We start from the raw sequence: 19,009 nt of genomic DNA on the forward strand, positions 1-19,009 counted from the left end.
AGAAACACCACAGCTTTTCAAATATACCTTCACATAAGAATAACTGGAAACTCAAAACTTAAACGCAACATTCTCACAAACAGGAAGCAGAAAAAAGTACAATAATGAAGTTTCGACATGTGAACCCTATCGTACAGTGCTTTAGTTCTGAATCTTGACATACATTTCCCCCTACTTCCCCACCATTATCCAAGCCTTTTCCTCGCAATAAACTAAATGTTTATGAAGATGCATGAACCCCTCCTGCCCATCAGACCAGCAACACATGGTTCACAGAGACACTATATGCCATTACTGCTACACAGGATACAAAGGAAAGACCTTAGAATAAGGAAAGACCTTAGAATTCTAACTTAGCAACAACAAAAACATCACATTGCAGCATCAATTGGGGCAATTCCATTTAGAAAGCCTAACTTCACCAACTCAGATTTCATTTTTGTCTCTCCATCCTGACCCTACTCCCCTGACCCTGCAATCAACTTCTTCTCTTAAAGAGGGCATCTTTTAGACAATATAATGAGACAAAGAAGACAGAGCAAAGAGATATTTCATCAGGAATGACTAACAGAATATGTGGGAAATTTATGTAGATTTGTTCAGTGCCATCGGCCTGATGAACAGAGATCTGAGGTTTCTTATACCTGCCTTTGAGAAGTTTCTCAGAGCAAGCGCCCCGTTTAACCTACGGGGGTTAGATCCCCAATGATGAAACACTGAGAAAGAGGTAAACTAAGGTTTAACATAACTTATTCACTGGCTGTGCCTTTATCATCTTCTTATCCACTTTGGATTTTTAATGTTGTAGAGACGGGGGTGTGATGATTATAGCAGGACAACAGGCATAAATCAGGAATGTCTCCGGGAAATCAGGGCATAAGATCACTGTATATTCAGGGCAGCTCCCATTATAAAAAATATTATTACAAAATATTTCTATAGCATATTTTTACCCTGAATAGCATTAATAGTATTTTAATATGTATACATAAATTATTTAAAGCGCTGAAACATAAAATTAACACCCTTTTCTCAAGGCTAGTACCGGGTGGTGGTGGTTATAAACGCATCCTCCGCCTGTAAGTGCTGATGTGTCATTCTGTTTCCCTCGGTTTGAATGATGCTCATTGCTTTATGCTTTTGTATTCTGTTTTTTTCTTGCTGTTTTGTGCTGTTTATTCCATGATGGCTGTGTAAAGGAATGTTAAGAATAAGGCTGGAGGTATCACACAAATATCAAGAGGAATGTCATGATAGACGTTAAATGCGAGCTTGCACTAGCTCTTTTAAAATGTACCGAGCATCAACACCCATGAAAAGAAGGGAAAACAAAAATAATAAAAACATATCAAGCAAACACGGGTAATAAATGTAAAATAAAATGGACTATATCAAAATAAAAAACTTAAGCCTCCCAAAGGCTATTTTCTAGAAATTTCTTTATCTAAAATCTATGGTTTTATAGATTTTATCCAAAATCTATGGATTCTGAAATCCAAATTATTTATCACATATCATGCACATATGCATTGGGCTTTCTACCTCTATGACTTTGCTCATGTCCATCTGTCTGTCTAAAACAATCTTCCCAAACCTGTAAGTGCCGTAAGTGAAATTATACCTTTTGGGTAGAAGTTTTTCTGTGGCAAAACAATAGTTTCTGGTGATCCCAAAGGGAGATGAGAGTAAACAAGGTTGTACACCTTTTGGTGTAATTTTAATTAGGGGACTTACAGGTTTGGGAAGACTATTTTAGCCAGACAGATGAAAATGTGGCACATATACACCATGGAACACTATGCAGCCATAAAAAAGGATGAGTTCATTTCCTTTGTAGGGACATGGATGAAGCTGGAAACCATAATTCTGAGCAAACTATTTCAAGGACAGAAAACCAAACACTGCATGTTCTCACTCATAGATGGGAATTGAACAACGAGAGCACTTGGACACAGGGTGGGGAACATCACACACCGCGGTCTGTCGTGGGGCAGGGGGAGCAGGGAGGGGATAGCATTAGGAGATATACCTAATGTAAATGACAAGTTAATGGGTGCAGCACATCAACACGGCACGTGTATACATATGTAACAAACCTGCACGTTGTACACACGTACCCTAGAACTTAAAAGTATAATTAAAAAAAAAAAAAAAAGAAATTACACCTTTTGTTCAAGGCCCAGTTCAAATGCCAGACTTGACATAATGTTTTCTGTCACTGAAGACTTAAGTAAAGCAGCCTCCCTCCTGTATTCTTATAACCCTTAACCACATGTTGCCTTATACTATAATCATGATCATTATGTCTTTAAACCTACATTAGGCCATAACCTCCCTGAAAGCAGTGGCCATCCATTAAGAGTCATACACTTCCAGGACTGGAATGTTCCATACCAGTTATACATCCTTATGCTTAAGTTCCTGATGAAGAAGCTATCTATCTCCAGAGATGGAGCATCACCAAGTCTTAAGTCCCATTCATCTCTGGGTACTTGACAATGTCTGGGAATGCTTTATGCATGGTGAGTGTTCAGTATGTATTTTTTTTCTGAAAAATGATCGATATATTAAACACATACACAATGCAAAAAATAAACCTAGCTATGCCACATTATTGTGCAATCAGTCTTTCAGAACCAGTTTCTACTCTGTAAAATAGAAATTGTTAATATTTTCTCCACATCATTTCATGAGCATCCATGAGATAACATAAGTACAATTCCTAATACACTGCATACAATAAATGATATTCTACTAGTAATAGCATTATCATCAATTTAATACCTTTCTCAATAATCCTTAACTTTTCCCAATCATTGTTTAACTTAACCTGCTTTTCCCAGGTTTGGGTAGAAGTTTTTCTGTGGCAAAACAATATAATCCCCCAATTAGTTTCTGGTGATCCCAGAGGGAGAGGAGAGAAACATGGTTGTATTAAATTAGTTAAAACAGCTGAACTTGACACTTCTAAAAAAAAAAAAAACTTCCCAGAATTTTCAAGAGAAAAATGGTGAGTCGTTAAACAAGCAACATTAAAGACTGCAGAAGGGATAAAGGAAGGCCTCCTGGACAAAGACAAACACAGGACTTCCAGAATAGACCAAAGGCTGATACTGATGCAGGAAGGGGGACAATAAAAGGCTAAAAGGTGTTTTCTTTTTCTTTCTCTCTCTTTCCCTCCCTTTGTCCTTTCTTCCTTCCTTCTTTCCTTTGCATGCCTTCCTTCCTTCCTTCCTTTCTTTCTTTCCTTTCTCCCCTCCTTTCCTTTTTTTTTTTCTTCCTTTTTTATAAAACAGTGCATTATTAGAGAGGTAGAGAAAGGAAAGAGAAGTTGTTCTGGGAATACTGTGCCAATCAACTTTTAGATCAAAGACTAAAAGTGATGAAACACTTCGTTTCTGAAAACAGAAACGAAACAGGGAAAAGAGTGCTGAACAGAATGGAACCCATCATGAACTAACAAGAGAATGGATTATTCAGTTGAGAAAAACTAAGTAAGGGGCAGAATGAACATAATTAAAAAAACAGGCTTCACTGGGCGCAGTGGCTCATGCCTGTAATCTCAGCACTTTGGGAGGCCAAGGCAGGCGGATCACAAGGTCTGGAGATCGAGACCATCCTGGCTAACACGGTGAAACCCCATATCTACTAAAAATACAAAAAATTAGCCGGGCGCAGGGGCAGGCGCCTATAGTCCCAGCTACTCGGGAGGCTGAGGCAGGAGAATGGCGTGAACTCGGGAGGCGGAGCTTGCAGTGAGCTGACATCACTCCAGCCTGGGTGACAGAGCAAGACTCTGTCTTAAAAAATAAATAAATAAATAAATAAATATTTTAAAAAAGACAGACTTGTGTTATTGCTCAGTAAGTAGTTGTTGAATAAAGCATGAAAAACTAAATATGTTAGTAAGTAGGAAAAAGATAATGAATTCAGGATTCCAAGGCTGAAATCTCCTCTATTTCAGTCCTAGGCATAAAGGTAATCAAGGTAAGCAAAGGGGATGCTGCAGCCAAGGAAAATTTCTGTTCAGGGGCTTGCTTCTGGGTATCTCGTTTCATCACTGCTTCTCTGATTTTGCCCCATTCTCTGTAGCCCTAGCAAAAGCCCTTCTCAAAGCTTTAGTTTTGGCAGGATAATACTCCCACATGCTTTCTTTAACCATACTTTTAACTTGCTAACAATAGTCTTCATGTCACAAGGTTTTCCTCTTAATTACCAATGTGACATTTACTACTTGTTTCCATCTTCTGACATAAATAACAAATCACTTTGCCAACTGTGCAGTTTGGCAGCATGCACAAAACAAGCAGTGACTGAGCAGCATGCACACCCCATGGCAGCTTCACCATTCACAAGTGCTTCCTTTAAGATCAGCTCAACCACTGACTGACTCTGCGACACGAGCAAGTCACAATCTCCTTAGGGCCACAGTGTCCTCATCTGTAAAATGGAGATGGCAAATATATCTACTGCGAAAGATAATATCTACTGTGTTATGAGGAAAATCACATGAAATAATGTAGAAAGTAATGTAAATAGAGTAGCACAGAAGTGTTGGTTATTTTTGGTAGAAGTGTGACCAGGGGCAACCCTTTGACTGACATCCTGGGCCTCCCACTCAAGTTTGAGCTTCTATCTTACTTTGCCTTTTGTCTAACAGAGAGGACTCTGTGGTTTCTGAACAGCCTTTATCACGTCCTTCATGACTCCAATCTCAGATAAACAACTGTTGGGTATGGGGACTCTGTAGCAATGCACAGCCTTGCTGTGACCTTGTGGGAGGCTCTCTGCCTCTGCTCTGCTCTGCTCTGGAAATGAGCTCACTCCATTTGGGCCCCACATAATGCCTTCAAAATCCTTCTTTGACAGAGAGTAATTACACTGATTTAGGGACATTCACTCCTTCTAATTATAATATTCCTCATGCTCATTAGTAAAATAAATGAAAATAAAAATCTCCCTCAAAGGGAGGTGTGAGGGTATTCCCATGCAAATACTACTATTCTGTTTCTCCTCCCCTTTCTAATTAAACTTGAAAGAGTAGTCTGTACTTAGAACTCTACTTCCTGACCTCCAATTCTACTCATGCATTTTTCTCTTTTTTATCAGTCATACATGCAAGTACTAGAAAAGCAAAATAATGGAGAAAGACTTATAATGAAAAGCAACAATATCTCATTCCTTCTTATTCACTTTTCAGAGTAACCACTCTAACTACTTTTCTTTTTATATCTTCTGGTGGTTACCCCCCTAATATGACTTATTACCTTTATGTTGTTGTTTATGGATGCCTCCATTTAAAACAAAGTCCCTCCTACTAACCTCCACTCATTTCAACTTTTAATTTTTCTATTTTTCCTTATGAATCAACTTTGAGGTATAATTTACATGCGAGAAAATGGAACCATTTTAAATGTCCCGTTAACTGAGTATTGACAAATGGTACGCCCATGTAACTAAAAACACCTTCAAAATATAGAACATTTCTGTCACCCTAAAAGTTCCTACATACGCTTTTGTGGTCAATCATACCCCAACTGCCAGCCCCAAACAACCGGTGATCAGCTTTCTGTGACTACAGTCTTGCCTGCTCTAGAATTTTATATAAATGGAGTACACTAGATAGTCTTAAATATCTGGTTTCTTTAACTCTATAAAGTTTCTGATAGTTATCCATGTAGTTGAGTTCATCACTTACTCACTTCCTTTTTAGATAAGTAATATCCCATTGTATGGCTACAGCACAATTTGTTTATCCATTCATGTGCTGATGAACATTTGGATTGTTTCAAGATTTTGGTTCTTACAAATATAGCTGCTCTGAAAATTCCTGTACAAGTCTTTCAGCATACATCTGTTTTGCCTTCTCTTGGGTACCTAGGCATGGAATTGCTGGGTCAAGGGTAGTGTGTATTTCAGTTTTTAAGAAAGTCTCTTTTCCCTCTAGGTCTAACTCACAAATAGGATGGCCACCAGTAAGTTCTAGGCATGTGATAGGAATTGCTGTGTCATGTTACAGGATGAGTAGGAGGGATGCCTGTCTCTGTCCTTTGTTAGGAGGAGGCTACACATGCTAGAATGGAGGACAGCCTTACTAAAGTGGAGGCACATATATCATAGCAGTGAAATTCCTCCCAGGTCTTTTCTTTTCTTTTTTTTTTTTTTTTTTTTTGTCTCTTTAGAGGCATCTTCTGGTTTTCCACTGGGAGTAAACTGCCTGTAGCACTTTCTCCATGGGGATGAAGGAAGGAGGAGACAGGTTATGGAGAGCCTACTGATACCATCATTTGGTAGGCAGATATCCAATTAATCTCCTGCTTCCCTTCCTCACTCCTCTTTCCACATTACTGTCTGACTGAGTCTGAAGCCCCTGCAACTCCCTTCCCTTTGGTCATACCGGTCTGTAGCTTCTGGGCTGCTGCTTCCTCCCTCTGGTTACCTATCTTCTAGAAATTTGTTGAACTCAAATTTGCTGATAGTCCTTCTCCCATTCTTTTCATTTTGCTAAGTGTCTTTATTTTTATTGGGGTCTTGGTAGAAAAAAGAAAAATGTTTATCTTTGGTCTGCAGTCCTCACCTGGAAACCGGAGGATCTGATTTAGTGCAGCAATCTAGCACCAGATCCTACCCCTGAAACTTCTCCAGCCACGCTCAACAATGCCCACTGCCGCTTAAACCAAGGCACGCCTTTATGTTTTCACTTACCCTCTGTCACATCTGAGACTGCATGACCTCTCTCCTGCCTGAAATGCTCACTTGATTTTCACAACACGGCTCTCTCTCGGGTTTTCTCCTGCCTTCTAGCCACTTCTTTCAGCCCCGTTTCTATTCTTGTTCTCTGCTCTTCACCTTCTCTCACTCTACACATTCTCCCTAGTTCTTGTGACCCAACGTGCTTTTGTAAGCGCCACACTTCAGTGTTCAGACAGCTCCTGTCCTGAAAAACCTGCCTTAAGCTACAAGACTCAGACAGACACCCTAAGTGTCCCCACAGTGCAAGAGAGACTACTCTAGAATTTCTCACACTGCACCATATGGCCTGCTCACGGATCTGCTTCCTCCTCCAGCCTTATGCTTCCTGAGAACCCAGAACTGTGAGTTTCTCATCCCCAGTAACTCTCCTAGCATACAGCTGGTGCTCAATAAATATTTGCTGGATTGAATTGAGATCATGGATATGAAAAGGTGGTTTGTGTTTTATACATGTTATTACTGGTAATCAGAGTAAAAAATTTTTACTTTGAAGAAAAAACATGCCAAATAAACCTCAAGCTAATTAAAGAAAATCTAAAATTCTTAGTGCAATACAAATTAATGCCTGTTCATAAACTAATGATGCATATCTTCCTATGAAAATTGCATCTTCTTCATTCCTTGGCACCTCTTTAGAGTCAAACCAATTTAGACGTCTCTGATCAAAACAGTCTCACACCCAAGTTCACAGCAGCATTATTTACAACAACCAAAGGTGGAAACAGCTCTAGTATCCATTGACAGATGAACAGGTGAACAATATGGCATATGCATATAGACATACAATGAAATATCATTCAGCCTTTAAAAGGTAAGAAATTCTGACACATGCTACAATATAAATGAACCTTAATGATATTACACCAAGTGAAATAAGTCAGTTGCAAGAAAGACAAATACTGTATGATGTCATTTATAAGAGGTACCCAGAGTCATCAAATTCATAGAAAGAAAGGTAGAATGGTGGTCGCCAGGGGGTGACGAGAGGGAGAATGGGATGTGACTGATTAATGCATTCAGAGTTTGCTTTTCAAGATGGAAAGAGTTCTGGAGACAGATGGTGTGTGGTAATAGTTGCACAACCATGTGAATGCATACTTAATGCCATTGAACTGTACACTGAAAAGCTGTTATGATGATAAATTTCATTATGTGTAGTTTATCACAGTTAAAAATAAAAGAAAAAGTCTCATACACAAAATACTGTATTTTACCAGAACATTTTTGAAGCAAAATTCTGACCTATGTCTAAAATGAAAATAATCAAATGGTAGAGTAAAGAGAGGTATGCCAAATGCAAGAAGCACTATAAAGGACAAACAAAAAAAAAAAAACCAGAATTACAGAATGACAACAATAACAATTGCTGGCATTCACTGAAGCTTATTAGATGCCAGGCACTATGTTAAATACTTAAATGCTTTACATACATTAATTCATTCAAAATGACTACAAGAGAAATGGGGGGCTTAGAGAGATTAAGTCACTTAGCAAAGGTTTCACAGCTCAAAAGTGGCAGAAATGAGATTCAAACCCAGGCGCTCTGGTCTAAAGCCCATGCTCTGGCCACTATCTGCCTGGGCACTTTGGGATGAGAGGGCTGGGGAGGGGAGCAGAAGGGGATATCTAAACTTTCCCTAACTTTCAAGTTTAAGAGACAAATGAAAACAAAATCAATTATCTATGGAGTACCTTTTACGTGCCAAGCATGTATGGCATGTAAGAGATTCAAATCCAATCCTGGATCCGAGGGAATCCACAGTCTATTGGGAGAGGCAGATATGTATATAAATAACCAGGCAGTACATGCCAGGAGCTGCCTAAGAGGTATCAACAGAGGGAAGAGGATGTTTAACACATGGTGTCTCCTGCAAACCCATACAATTCTTGGCAACGCAAAGTGATGAATGAATATTGACTAAATGAAATAAAATCAGTATACAAAAATGTATTCTATCTCAGAATGCATTTGGAGAAGAAAAGACAAAAGAATCAATTTTGCTTTCTTCTTCTCAAAGAAAAGAAATTTAACAGATTATGGCAATCATTGAAATTGAAATCACAAAAAAAAGGAAACTGACTTTTTGTTCAGATTACACCTTATTTTTAATTAACTAATTAATTTATTTTTTTGAGATGGATGTCACTCTGTGGCCCAGGTTGGAGTGCAGTGGCCCAGTCATGGCTCACTGTAGCCCTGACCTCCCAGGCTCAAGCACTTTTTCTGCCTTAGCCTCCCGAGCAGCTGAGACTACAGGCATTGGCCACTGCACCTGGGTCATTTTTTCTTTTTTTTTTGCTTTTTGTAGAAACACGGTCTCACTATGTTTTCCCAGGCTGGTCTCAAACTCCTGGGCTCAAGCAATCCTCCCACCTCGGCCTCCCAAAGTGCTGGGATTACAAGTGTGGGCCACTGTTCCTGGCCTTTACACTTTACACTATTTACACTTTAAACAGTTATCACATATTAAAAGGTTACCATATTAAAGATTCTAGGAGACAGATAATGATCACATGACATTTAAACCACCATATAAAATTCATACTGCAACTAGAACAGCCTCATTTTTCTAAACAGAGATGAGAGATTAAGGAAACACACAAGGACACTGGAATGATCAGCTTTGAAACCATGGATTCAAGGAGTTTATCTTGCATCTTCTGTTGCCCTTTAGTTCTCTCTAGACTTAACATCTATCATCCTCCCCACAGCATTCCATGTAAACATTTGCTAATGTGCTAATGCCAAGAATTGGAGAGACGTCTCACTTCCAGAGGCTTAAAATAATGGCTACTTGCTGCACTTACCTCAAAATCATATTGGCACCTTCTATACTAAGATACTAAGTTTTAATTTTTTTCACTGCACTATTAAGAACTTCTACGTTAGTGTAGTCATGCGCCACATAACGACGTTTTAGTCAACAATGGCCTGCATGTATGCAGTGTTCCCGTAAGATTATAACAGACCTCGTGATAGCGCGGTGTCTTTGCAGCACAAAGCATTACTCTTACTTGTTTGTGGTGATGCCGGTGTAAACAAACCTACTGCACTGACAGTCCTATAAAAGTCTAGCACATACAATTATGTACAGTACATAATATCTGATAACGACAATAAACAACTGTTACTAGTATCTACATTTACTATACCATATTTTTCATGGTTTTTTTAGACTGTACTCCTTTTCCATATATATATATATATATATATATATATATATATATAAATTTAACTGTAAAAGAGCCTTGGGTAGGTCCTTCAGGAGGTATTCTAGAAAGCACTGTTATCAGAGATGACAGTTCCATGCATGTTATTGCCTGTGAACACCTTCCAGTGGGATAAGATGTGGAGATAAAAATCCTGACCCTCTGTAGGTCTAGGTGAATGTGTGTGTGTGTGTGTGTATCTTAGTTTTTAACAAAAAAGTTTAAAAAGTAAAAACAAAAAGTAATTTTAAAATATTAAATTAAAATATTAATGTTAAAATAGAAAAGAGCTTGGAGAATGGGGATATAAAGAAAGAAAAGGTTTTTGTATAGCTATATAATGTGCTTGTGTGTTTAAGCTAAGTGTTATTATAAAGTCAAAAAGTTAAAAACCTTATAAAGTAAAAAAGGTTACGGTAATAACTCACTGACTCACCCAGAACAACTTCCAGTCCTGTAAGCTCCATTCATGGTAAGTGTCCTAGATAGGCGCACCAGTTAAAAAATCTTCTACACTGCATTTTTTATTATACTTTTTCTATGTGTAGATACATAAATACTTACCATTGGGTTACAATTGCCTACAGTATTCAGTATAATAACATGCTGTACAGGTCTATAGTCTAGGAGCAATAGGCTACACCATATCCTAGGTGTGGAGTAGGCTACACCATCTAGGTTTGTGTGAATATACTCTGTGATGTTTGCACAGAGAAGAAATTGCCAAACAATACATTTCTCAGAACTTATCCCTGTTGTTAAGCAATGCATGACCATATATACTATACCTTGTCCCAATATCAAGCCAGCTGCCATAATCCTTGACCAAGAAGAAAAAATGCTGTAAGAAAAAAAAAAGGCTCAATTAAAAACAAACCTATTTAGATTCAGTCTAAAAACAAAGTCATTTTAGGACTATATGTTTCAGATTTCTGACTCTAACAATCACTAGCTGACTGTAGTCACCAAGAATATGTCATTTACTGAAACTTTTGCTTGTATTAGAATTAGCAGTAATCTAAAATCCAGAAATAGAATTATCAATCAAATGAACATAAAAGTGACATTTCTGAATAACTAGAAATAAAGAACAAGCCAACACCAATTAAAAAAAAAAACTAGATAATACTAAAGATATCAGTGGAAAGATGTCATGTCATCCAACTATCAACAAATATTTACTGTACTGACTACCTACTGTGTGCCAATCACTGTCTTAGGTGCTGGAGATAAACTCCTCCTCACAAGGCATAGGCTCTACTAAATGATTCAGTCAAATTATCGGGTATGTGTGTGTGTGTGTGTGTGTGTGTAAGCGGGGGACAGAGGGAGTGCTATCATCGGAAAATATAGGCAATTATAGAAACAGAGGAAGGGGTCATACCCTGATTAGGATGGAAGGGTAGGCTTCCCAATGGAAGGTGAAATCTAAGTAAAATGTAGGAGTCAGATGAAAGGAGGTTTGGAGAGAAAGAAGTTTCTGGCAGAGGGAATAGCCTATATACACATCAAGAGTTCATAGAGAGCTTGGTAGTGTCAAAGTGAGGATGGTGTAGAGAAAACAAGGATGGAGAGGTAAGAGAAGATGCCAATCAAATGGGCAGAAGCTATATCACAAATGACTGTCCAAGTTAATTTAGGCAATCTTTTTTATACAAAATTAATCAGAATTTCAACCCTCTTCTATTAACATGTCTGTTTGTCACTTTGCACAAAACTGAAAACTGATTTGTTCTCACATAATGTGTGGTCAGTTTCAGAAATACAATGAATAACAGTTCAATACCACACAAAAATACTCTCATCTAAACCAAGTGACTAGGAATCTGATTTGGGAAGCTACCCTTACTGGTATTCCTAGTTACTTCTGGCATGGGATGTTATATGGTGATGAATTAACCTTATCCAAAAAGACCGCTGGTGTTTGTTCTCAGCTACTGGGCGGCGATTTCTAGGCCCTTGGAATGTCATGGAATGTCATGCCTTATAGAAGGTTCTGCCTGAGGGCTTGGCCACTGGACAGTCTAACAATGTGATGTATGATGAGGGCTTTGGGCCATATTACCAGCTGTATCCCCAGAAGGGATTAAAGGTCAGCCAGGTAGGCACTATGTGATCAAACCCCACTAAAAAGTCTGGACAACAAAGCTTAGGTAAGCCTGGCTGGCAATACTCCATGTGTACTGTCACACATCAATAGTGGGAGGCTAATGCTGTCCTGATTCCACAGGGAGAAACAGAAACTCGGAATTTGGTGTCCTGGACTCTGCCCTATGGCCTGGAATAAACCGTAACTGAATATAACAGCATTCAGTGAGTTCTGTGAATTCTAGTGAATTACTAAAGCTGAGGGTGGTCTTGGGAACTCCCCAAACTTGTAGACATAAAATAGGTTCCTCTTTTTGTTAATAAGAGAGGCCTACCTACCTGCATCAGAACTCATTTATTGCAGCCACATCTTGATTAACACCTTCCCAATAGAAAAGCTGCATTTCCTTTTTCCTTCCTTCCTTCCCTCCCCCTTTTCCTTTCATTTTTAATCTGAGAGAAGGGTTAAAAATCAACATTTCAATAGAAAAATGATGTATTATCTAAATTTAAAGTTAGCTTTTTCTGTTAATTTCCTTTGGAAGGTTCATTTCAGATACAAAGCAACATGGAAGACAAGGTATGCCAGATTCGAATAAATCAAATAGTAAGACTTTTGACACCTGAAGAAGAGCACACATCCTTTATAATAACTAATATAAAACAACATAATTTATATGTGTAAATTATTCCAGCACTTACAACTCAATATCTAAAGATTTCATGTACCAAAATGCATTCATATTTCTCTTTATTAAATTAACCCAGGACTCTTAATCTAATTTATATGGACTACCCAGTGATGCCTTACCAAAGCCATAATGTCTGATATGACGAGAACAATGAGAAAAAGGCTGGAAAAAAAAAGAAGGAAAAATTACATATAGTACAACAGATGTATTTTTCAAGCTCATTAAAATCCAAGTGAGACTAGGCAAATAACCTAATATTGTTGGTACTTTTGCTTCTGAAAATACAACTTTCAAAGGTTCTTTTCATATTATCACAGGTGACCACCCTACAGAGATGAGCTGGACTGTAAAATGTGTTATTAAGTGCTCTGAATATTTATTTCAGTAAAATGAAAGGGACATACATTATGATTTTCAAAACTAAACTTTTGAGATTATTGTTAACTAATATGCAATTTCAAGAAATAATACAGAGGGATCCTCTGTACCCTTTACCCAGTTTCCCCCAGTGGAAAGATCTTGTAAAACCATGGTATAATATCCCAAGCAGGACATTGACACTGATACTGTCCAGATAAGGAGTGTTCCCATCATCACAAAGATCTCTCATGATGCCCTTTTAGAGCCACGTGTCCTCCCCTCACCACCCCTCTGCCTAATCCCTCACTCCTGAGAGCCACTAATGTGCTCTCCATTTCTATAATTTTGTCATTTTAAGAGTGTTTTATGAGTAGAATAATGTACATAACAAGTTGAACAATTTATATAACACTTTGTTACCTTTGCAACCTTTGGGGATTGGCTTTTCCCACTCAGCATAATTTTCTCAGGAATCATCCAAGGTGCTGTGTGTATCAATGGGTCATTTACTTTTATGGCTGAATAGTACTTCATCATATGGATATACAATGGTTTACTTAACCATTCAAGCACCAAAGGACATCAAGGGTTATTTCTACTTGTGGCTATTTTTCCAGTTTGCAGCTCTTACAAATAAAGCTGTTATAAACATTTGTGTCTAATTTTTTGTGTAAACCTTTCATTTTTCTAGGAAAATACATCAAGAGTGCAATTGCTAGGTCATACAACAGTAGCATGTTTAGTTTCATAAAAAACTGTAAAACTCTTTTCAGAGCGGTTTGTACCATGTTACATTTCCACTAGCAATGCATGAGAACAATTTCCTTACATCCTCAACAGCACTTGGTGATGCCACTATTTGTTTTTAACTGTTCTGATAAACTGTTCTGATAAGTGTATAACGATATTTCATATTTTTTTAAATTCTTTTTTGAGATGGAGTCTTGCTCTGTTGCCCAGGCTGGAGTGCAGTGGTGTAATCTCGGCTCACTGCAACCTCCACCTCCCGGGTTCAAGAGATTTTCCTGCCTCAGGCTCCCGAGTACTTGGGACTACAGGCACATGCCACCACGCCTGGATAATTTTTGTATTTTTAGTAGAGACGGGGTTACACCATATTGGTCAGGCTGATCTCATACTCCTGACCTCGTATCCACCCGCCTCGGCCTCCTAAAGTGCTGGGATTACAGGCGTGAGCCACCACGCTCGACCCACTGTGGTTTTTATGTGCATTCCTTTAATGGTTAATAATGCTGAACAACTTTTCATTGGCTTATTTGCCATCTGTATATCTTCTTCAGGTGTTTTGCTCACTTTCTAATTAAATTTTTTTTACCGTTTAGTTTTGTGCATTCTTTATATATTCTAGATACTAGTCTTTTTTCAGATACCTGGTTTGTAAATAGTTTCTCCCAGTATGTAACCTATGTTCTCACACTCTTAGCAGGGTCTTTCACAGAGCAAAAACTTATAATTCTGAAGAAGTCCAGTTTATCACTTTTTCCTTTTATGGGTTACAATTTTGATGTCAAGCCTAACTCTTTGCCTAACCCAAATCCCAAGGATTTGTTCTATTTTTTTCCTAGAAGTTTAAATCTGTGGTCCACTTTGAGTTAATTTTTGAATAAAGTGTGAGGTTTTGGTAGAGATTTGTGACTTGTTTTTAAGAAATAATTGGTTTTCTAACCATTAGGTTGAAATAAAGACATGTAACTCAATAGTTCACATATGCAGATATATACCACAAGTCAGACTAATGATATCTTACTGAAGTATAATTCCATTCAGACACAAAATAAAGTGTATTAATCGATTAAGAGTTTGTAGAGAATGCAATGGTCATCCAGTACAACCTTCTACCTAAAGCATGAATTCCCAAAGTATCAATCCCAATAAAGGCATTGTCTAGCACTAGTTTTAGTGGTTGCAGCAACAGAATCCACTCCATTTTCAGCAGCTCCAATTACTGCAGAGTTCTTTCTTCTGTGAATCAAACCACAACAATAATTCTACCCTATGGACCCAGTTCTTCTGGAATAGAAAAATAATAAGTACAATTCAAAAGACCTTTAGAATAAGTGCGGTGGCTCACACCTGTAATCCCAACACTTTGGGAGGCTGAGGTGGGAGGATCGCTTGAGGTCAGGAGTTCAAGACCAGTCTGGCCAACTGGTTTAAATCTGTGGTCCACTTTGGTGAAACCTTGGCTCTACTAAAAATAGAAAAACTAGCCAGGCGTGGTGGCACATGCCTGTAAGCCTAGCTACTGCAGAGGCTGAGGTACGAGAATCGATTGAATCTGGGAGGTGGAGGTGGCAATGAGGTCACACCACTGCACTCCAGCCTGGGTGACACAGTGAGACGCTGCCTCAAAAAAAAACCCCAACAAAACAAAACAAACAAACAAATGAACAAAAAGACCTTTAAAAAACCTTTACATACTATTTTCAAAAAATGGTTTTGATTTTTTTAGAAATATTATTTTTATTTTTCTAAAGAAATTATATTACTGTGTGACACAGATGATGTTCTGGGATCCTTGTGAAATTAAGGCACATCTGATTAAGTTATTTATTGTCTTCTCAGCCTCAGTTTCCTTATCTATAAAATGGTCGCGATAATATCTATATTTCCTAGTATCATTGGAAAAATTAAGTCAGGTAATATGTGGAAAGTACCTAATACAGTGCTCGACATATGGTATTTGCCTAGTAAATGTTGGTTTCATTCTCATTCCTTAAACAAAAGCTTTAAATGAAATTAAAGATATAATCTCTCCCCTTATGGAGTTCATAAAGTGTGTATTAGCTAGAGTTGCCATAACAAAGTACCACAAATTGAGTGGCTTAAACAATATAAATTTCCTCATAGTTCTGGAAGCTGGAAGTCCACGATCAGTGTGTGAGCAGGGTCGGTTTTATTTGAGGTCTCCTTCCTTAGCTTGTAAATGGCCATATTCTCCCTTAGGTTCACATGTCATCTCTTCTGTGTTTGACTGTGTCTTAATCTTTTCCTCTTATAAAGACATCAGTCATATTGGACTAGGACCCACTCATATCACCTCTTTTTACCCTAGTTACCTATTGAAAGGCCCTGTCTCCAAATTCAGTCATATTCTGAAGTACTTGGGGGTCAGGACTTCAACATAAGAATTTTAGGGGACACAAATCAGCCTCTAACTGGGTGTGAAACACAAAAGTAAGAAACAATTTTATCAGCCACAGTCTGAGTTACCTAACTTAGCCAGAAATTTGAGGGTGGAAGGATTCTGGAGAGTGGAGCAGTTGGGTAAAAAAAGTTTAACAGAGAATAAGATCCCTGAACTAAGTCTTAATTAAAAAGAAGGAAAAAGATTTTCCAGAGCAAATCTTCATATTCTTGAACCATTTTGTGGAAACTGAAGAACCCAGAAGTAAGCCTGCTCAAGGTCACACAGCTAGTAACCGTAAGTCATAGACTTATAACAGCAAGTCTGGCCCCAGAGCCCGTGCTCCAAACCATTACGCACACTGCCTCCCCATGGCTCTACTGACTCTCAGAGGCCTTCAGCATCTTCATCAGGCTCCTTTGAATGTGTCCCTGGTTCCTTTGTTTATTCATATGCTGCCCAACTGCGAAGGCATAAATGTAACACACTATTCAATATTCAAGGTGATCTAATTTTAAGAAGGATAGGGTTATCATTCCCTTGCTCTGAATGGAATAATTTTATTAAAGGCAGGTTAGTTATATGGTATTATTTGATCTTCAAGATGTTTTGAAGCTATTGTGTACCTAGATCCTATAAGTTTCCTCATAAATATATTTTTATTCAAGAAATAAATACCTGCTATTGTTTTTATCCAATTGATAATAAATATTACTTATCATCCCCATCGAGCCACTGTGATTGTTCACTTGCAAGACCCTTAACTGATCTCCCTGCTCTTATTCTTGTCCTCCTAAAGTTATTATCCATGCAACAGACAGAACAGCCTTCAAAATCTACCAAAGGCTTCTTGCAACAACTGAATAATACTGAAGTCCTATCTGTGGCCTAAGTGGCCCCCTATGTTCTGCCCCTGCCAACCTCTTCAACTTTATTTCCTACAATTCTTCTGCTAGCGCAGTCTGCTTAAGGTCACCTTTCTTGCTGTTCTCCAAATACACCAAGCATGTCTTCAACTCATGCCCTTTGTACATTTCACTCCTTCCACCTGAGTGAACCATGAAACTATGTGAGTAAAGACTATATTCAGGTTTTTGCATAAATTGCTTCTCCTTAGAGAGGTCTCCCTGGACCACTTCATTTTTTTTCCCTGACATTTGACACTACTTAAAATTTTATTACGACAAGCATTTTATTTTCTTTGTCTCCCCAGGTAGACAGTAAGCTCTGTTCACCAAATGTAACACCAGCGGCTAGTACAGTGCCCCGTATATTATACAAACTCAAATCCTATGTGCTGAATGAATAGTAGGAGTAATTAGCATAAACTAACACTGAAAATGGCTAATGCTACACATTGTGAAATTTGCTCTAGATTTGAGACTGACTTAAGAACCTTTTCCTTTTGATTTCATAGAACACAAAAAATCTGATCCAGGAAAAATTAGACCTGGTAGAAACAACACCAAATAACATTGTAGAAGGCTAAAATCACACAGAATAAAATCTGTAACTAACAAAATAATGATGGAAGAAGCAAATCTTGACAATAATCAGATCTGTAATATCTAATCTAGGTGAATGAGACCTGGTAGATATGATAACTACAGCAGGAAAAAAAAAAACACTGGGAGGAGCTGAAATCCATAGACTTTAAAATAAACAAAAACAACCCAAAATTTTTCTGAAAATTAATAAAAATAATTTTAATAAATTAAAAATCAAAATAGAAATACTTAAAAGTAATTTACTTCTACTTCATATTAATTTAAAAATTAAGCTGCTTTAATAGAGTACCCACAGGAAAACACTTTCCCAATAAAAGTTATTCAATATTATAATAATTCTGATTCAAATCTGGATTCCTAAATATGGGAGCATAACATTCTGGAGATAAAAACACCCATCAGAACAAAATGATATATTCAAAATTAGAGTAAAATTATTTTCACTTCAATTAATACAGGGCATGAGAAAACTAGCTTTTTGGCTGCTAGATCACATTGTTGACAACTGCTATTTTCAAGTTTTTTTTTTTTCCCCAATCCCTGCAGGGTAGCCATGGCTCTTGTACAGTTGAGCACTTAATCAAACACAGAACTGAAAAATCATCCCTTTCAGATCTTATATGGTTGGTTGTTGAATACTTCTGTAATACTAAAACTTGTTTCTCTTTCTCAGCGGCCTTCTAATTTCTCTCATGCTTTGCTGCATTCTGAAGGTGACAAAGGTCTTCATGGTCCATGTCATCTCAAACCGTGAAATGAATGGGCCACAACTGTGACACTTTTGGCAGGTTGTTTCACACCCCCACACCTCCCTTTACCCTAACCCCCTTCCAGTTTACAATGAATGTGTGCCAGACAGAGTTCTGGCCATAGAGACATAGTCAGAAATCTGCTACATGGGGCCTTTGGGAAAGACACTGCTACCCTGACAGAAAAGGAGAACCAGTTGACATATTTCCTTGCCTTTTTCCTCATTAGTCCTTTTCCCTTGTTCCTGTCTGGATGGCAGATGAGATATGATGGCAGATGGAGGCATGATGAGAAAAACACGAGGGTAAAAGCAACAATCTAAGAATCTTCCATTCTTAGGAATACAGAAAAGCAGGGTTGCTGATGGCATCACAGAGTTGTGGGCTGCCAACCTCCAGACTCCATGTGATATGAGGACATAAATCTCTATTTCTCTTAGCTACTGTTAGATTTTCATGGCTTACATCCATAAGCATTCTTAATGGATAAGCTATCAGGTA

At 38.0% G+C, this 19,009-nt stretch overlaps 1 protein-coding gene across 5 annotated transcripts in view; it reads right to left on the reverse strand.

Moving 5' to 3' along the window:
• Nucleotides 1-19,009, reverse strand: part of PIGN (phosphatidylinositol glycan anchor biosynthesis class N) — a 142,475-nt gene that overhangs the window by 13,435 nt on the left and 110,031 nt on the right. For all 5 annotated transcript variants that reach the window (XM_030926073.1, XM_030926076.1, XM_010388814.2 and 2 more), the window contains 2 exons: nucleotides 12,863-12,905; nucleotides 10,752-10,804 (listed from right to left, as the gene is read on the reverse strand). In XM_030926073.1, the coding sequence (XP_030781933.1) occupies nucleotides 10,752-10,804; nucleotides 12,863-12,905 (96 nt within the window). The remainder of the gene's footprint in view (nucleotides 1-10,751; nucleotides 10,805-12,862; nucleotides 12,906-19,009) is intronic.

Source organism: Rhinopithecus roxellana, chromosome 21 (genome assembly GCF_007565055.1).
Source record: "Rhinopithecus roxellana isolate Shanxi Qingling chromosome 21, ASM756505v1, whole genome shotgun sequence".
NCBI lineage: Eukaryota > Metazoa > Chordata > Mammalia > Primates > Cercopithecidae > Rhinopithecus > Rhinopithecus roxellana.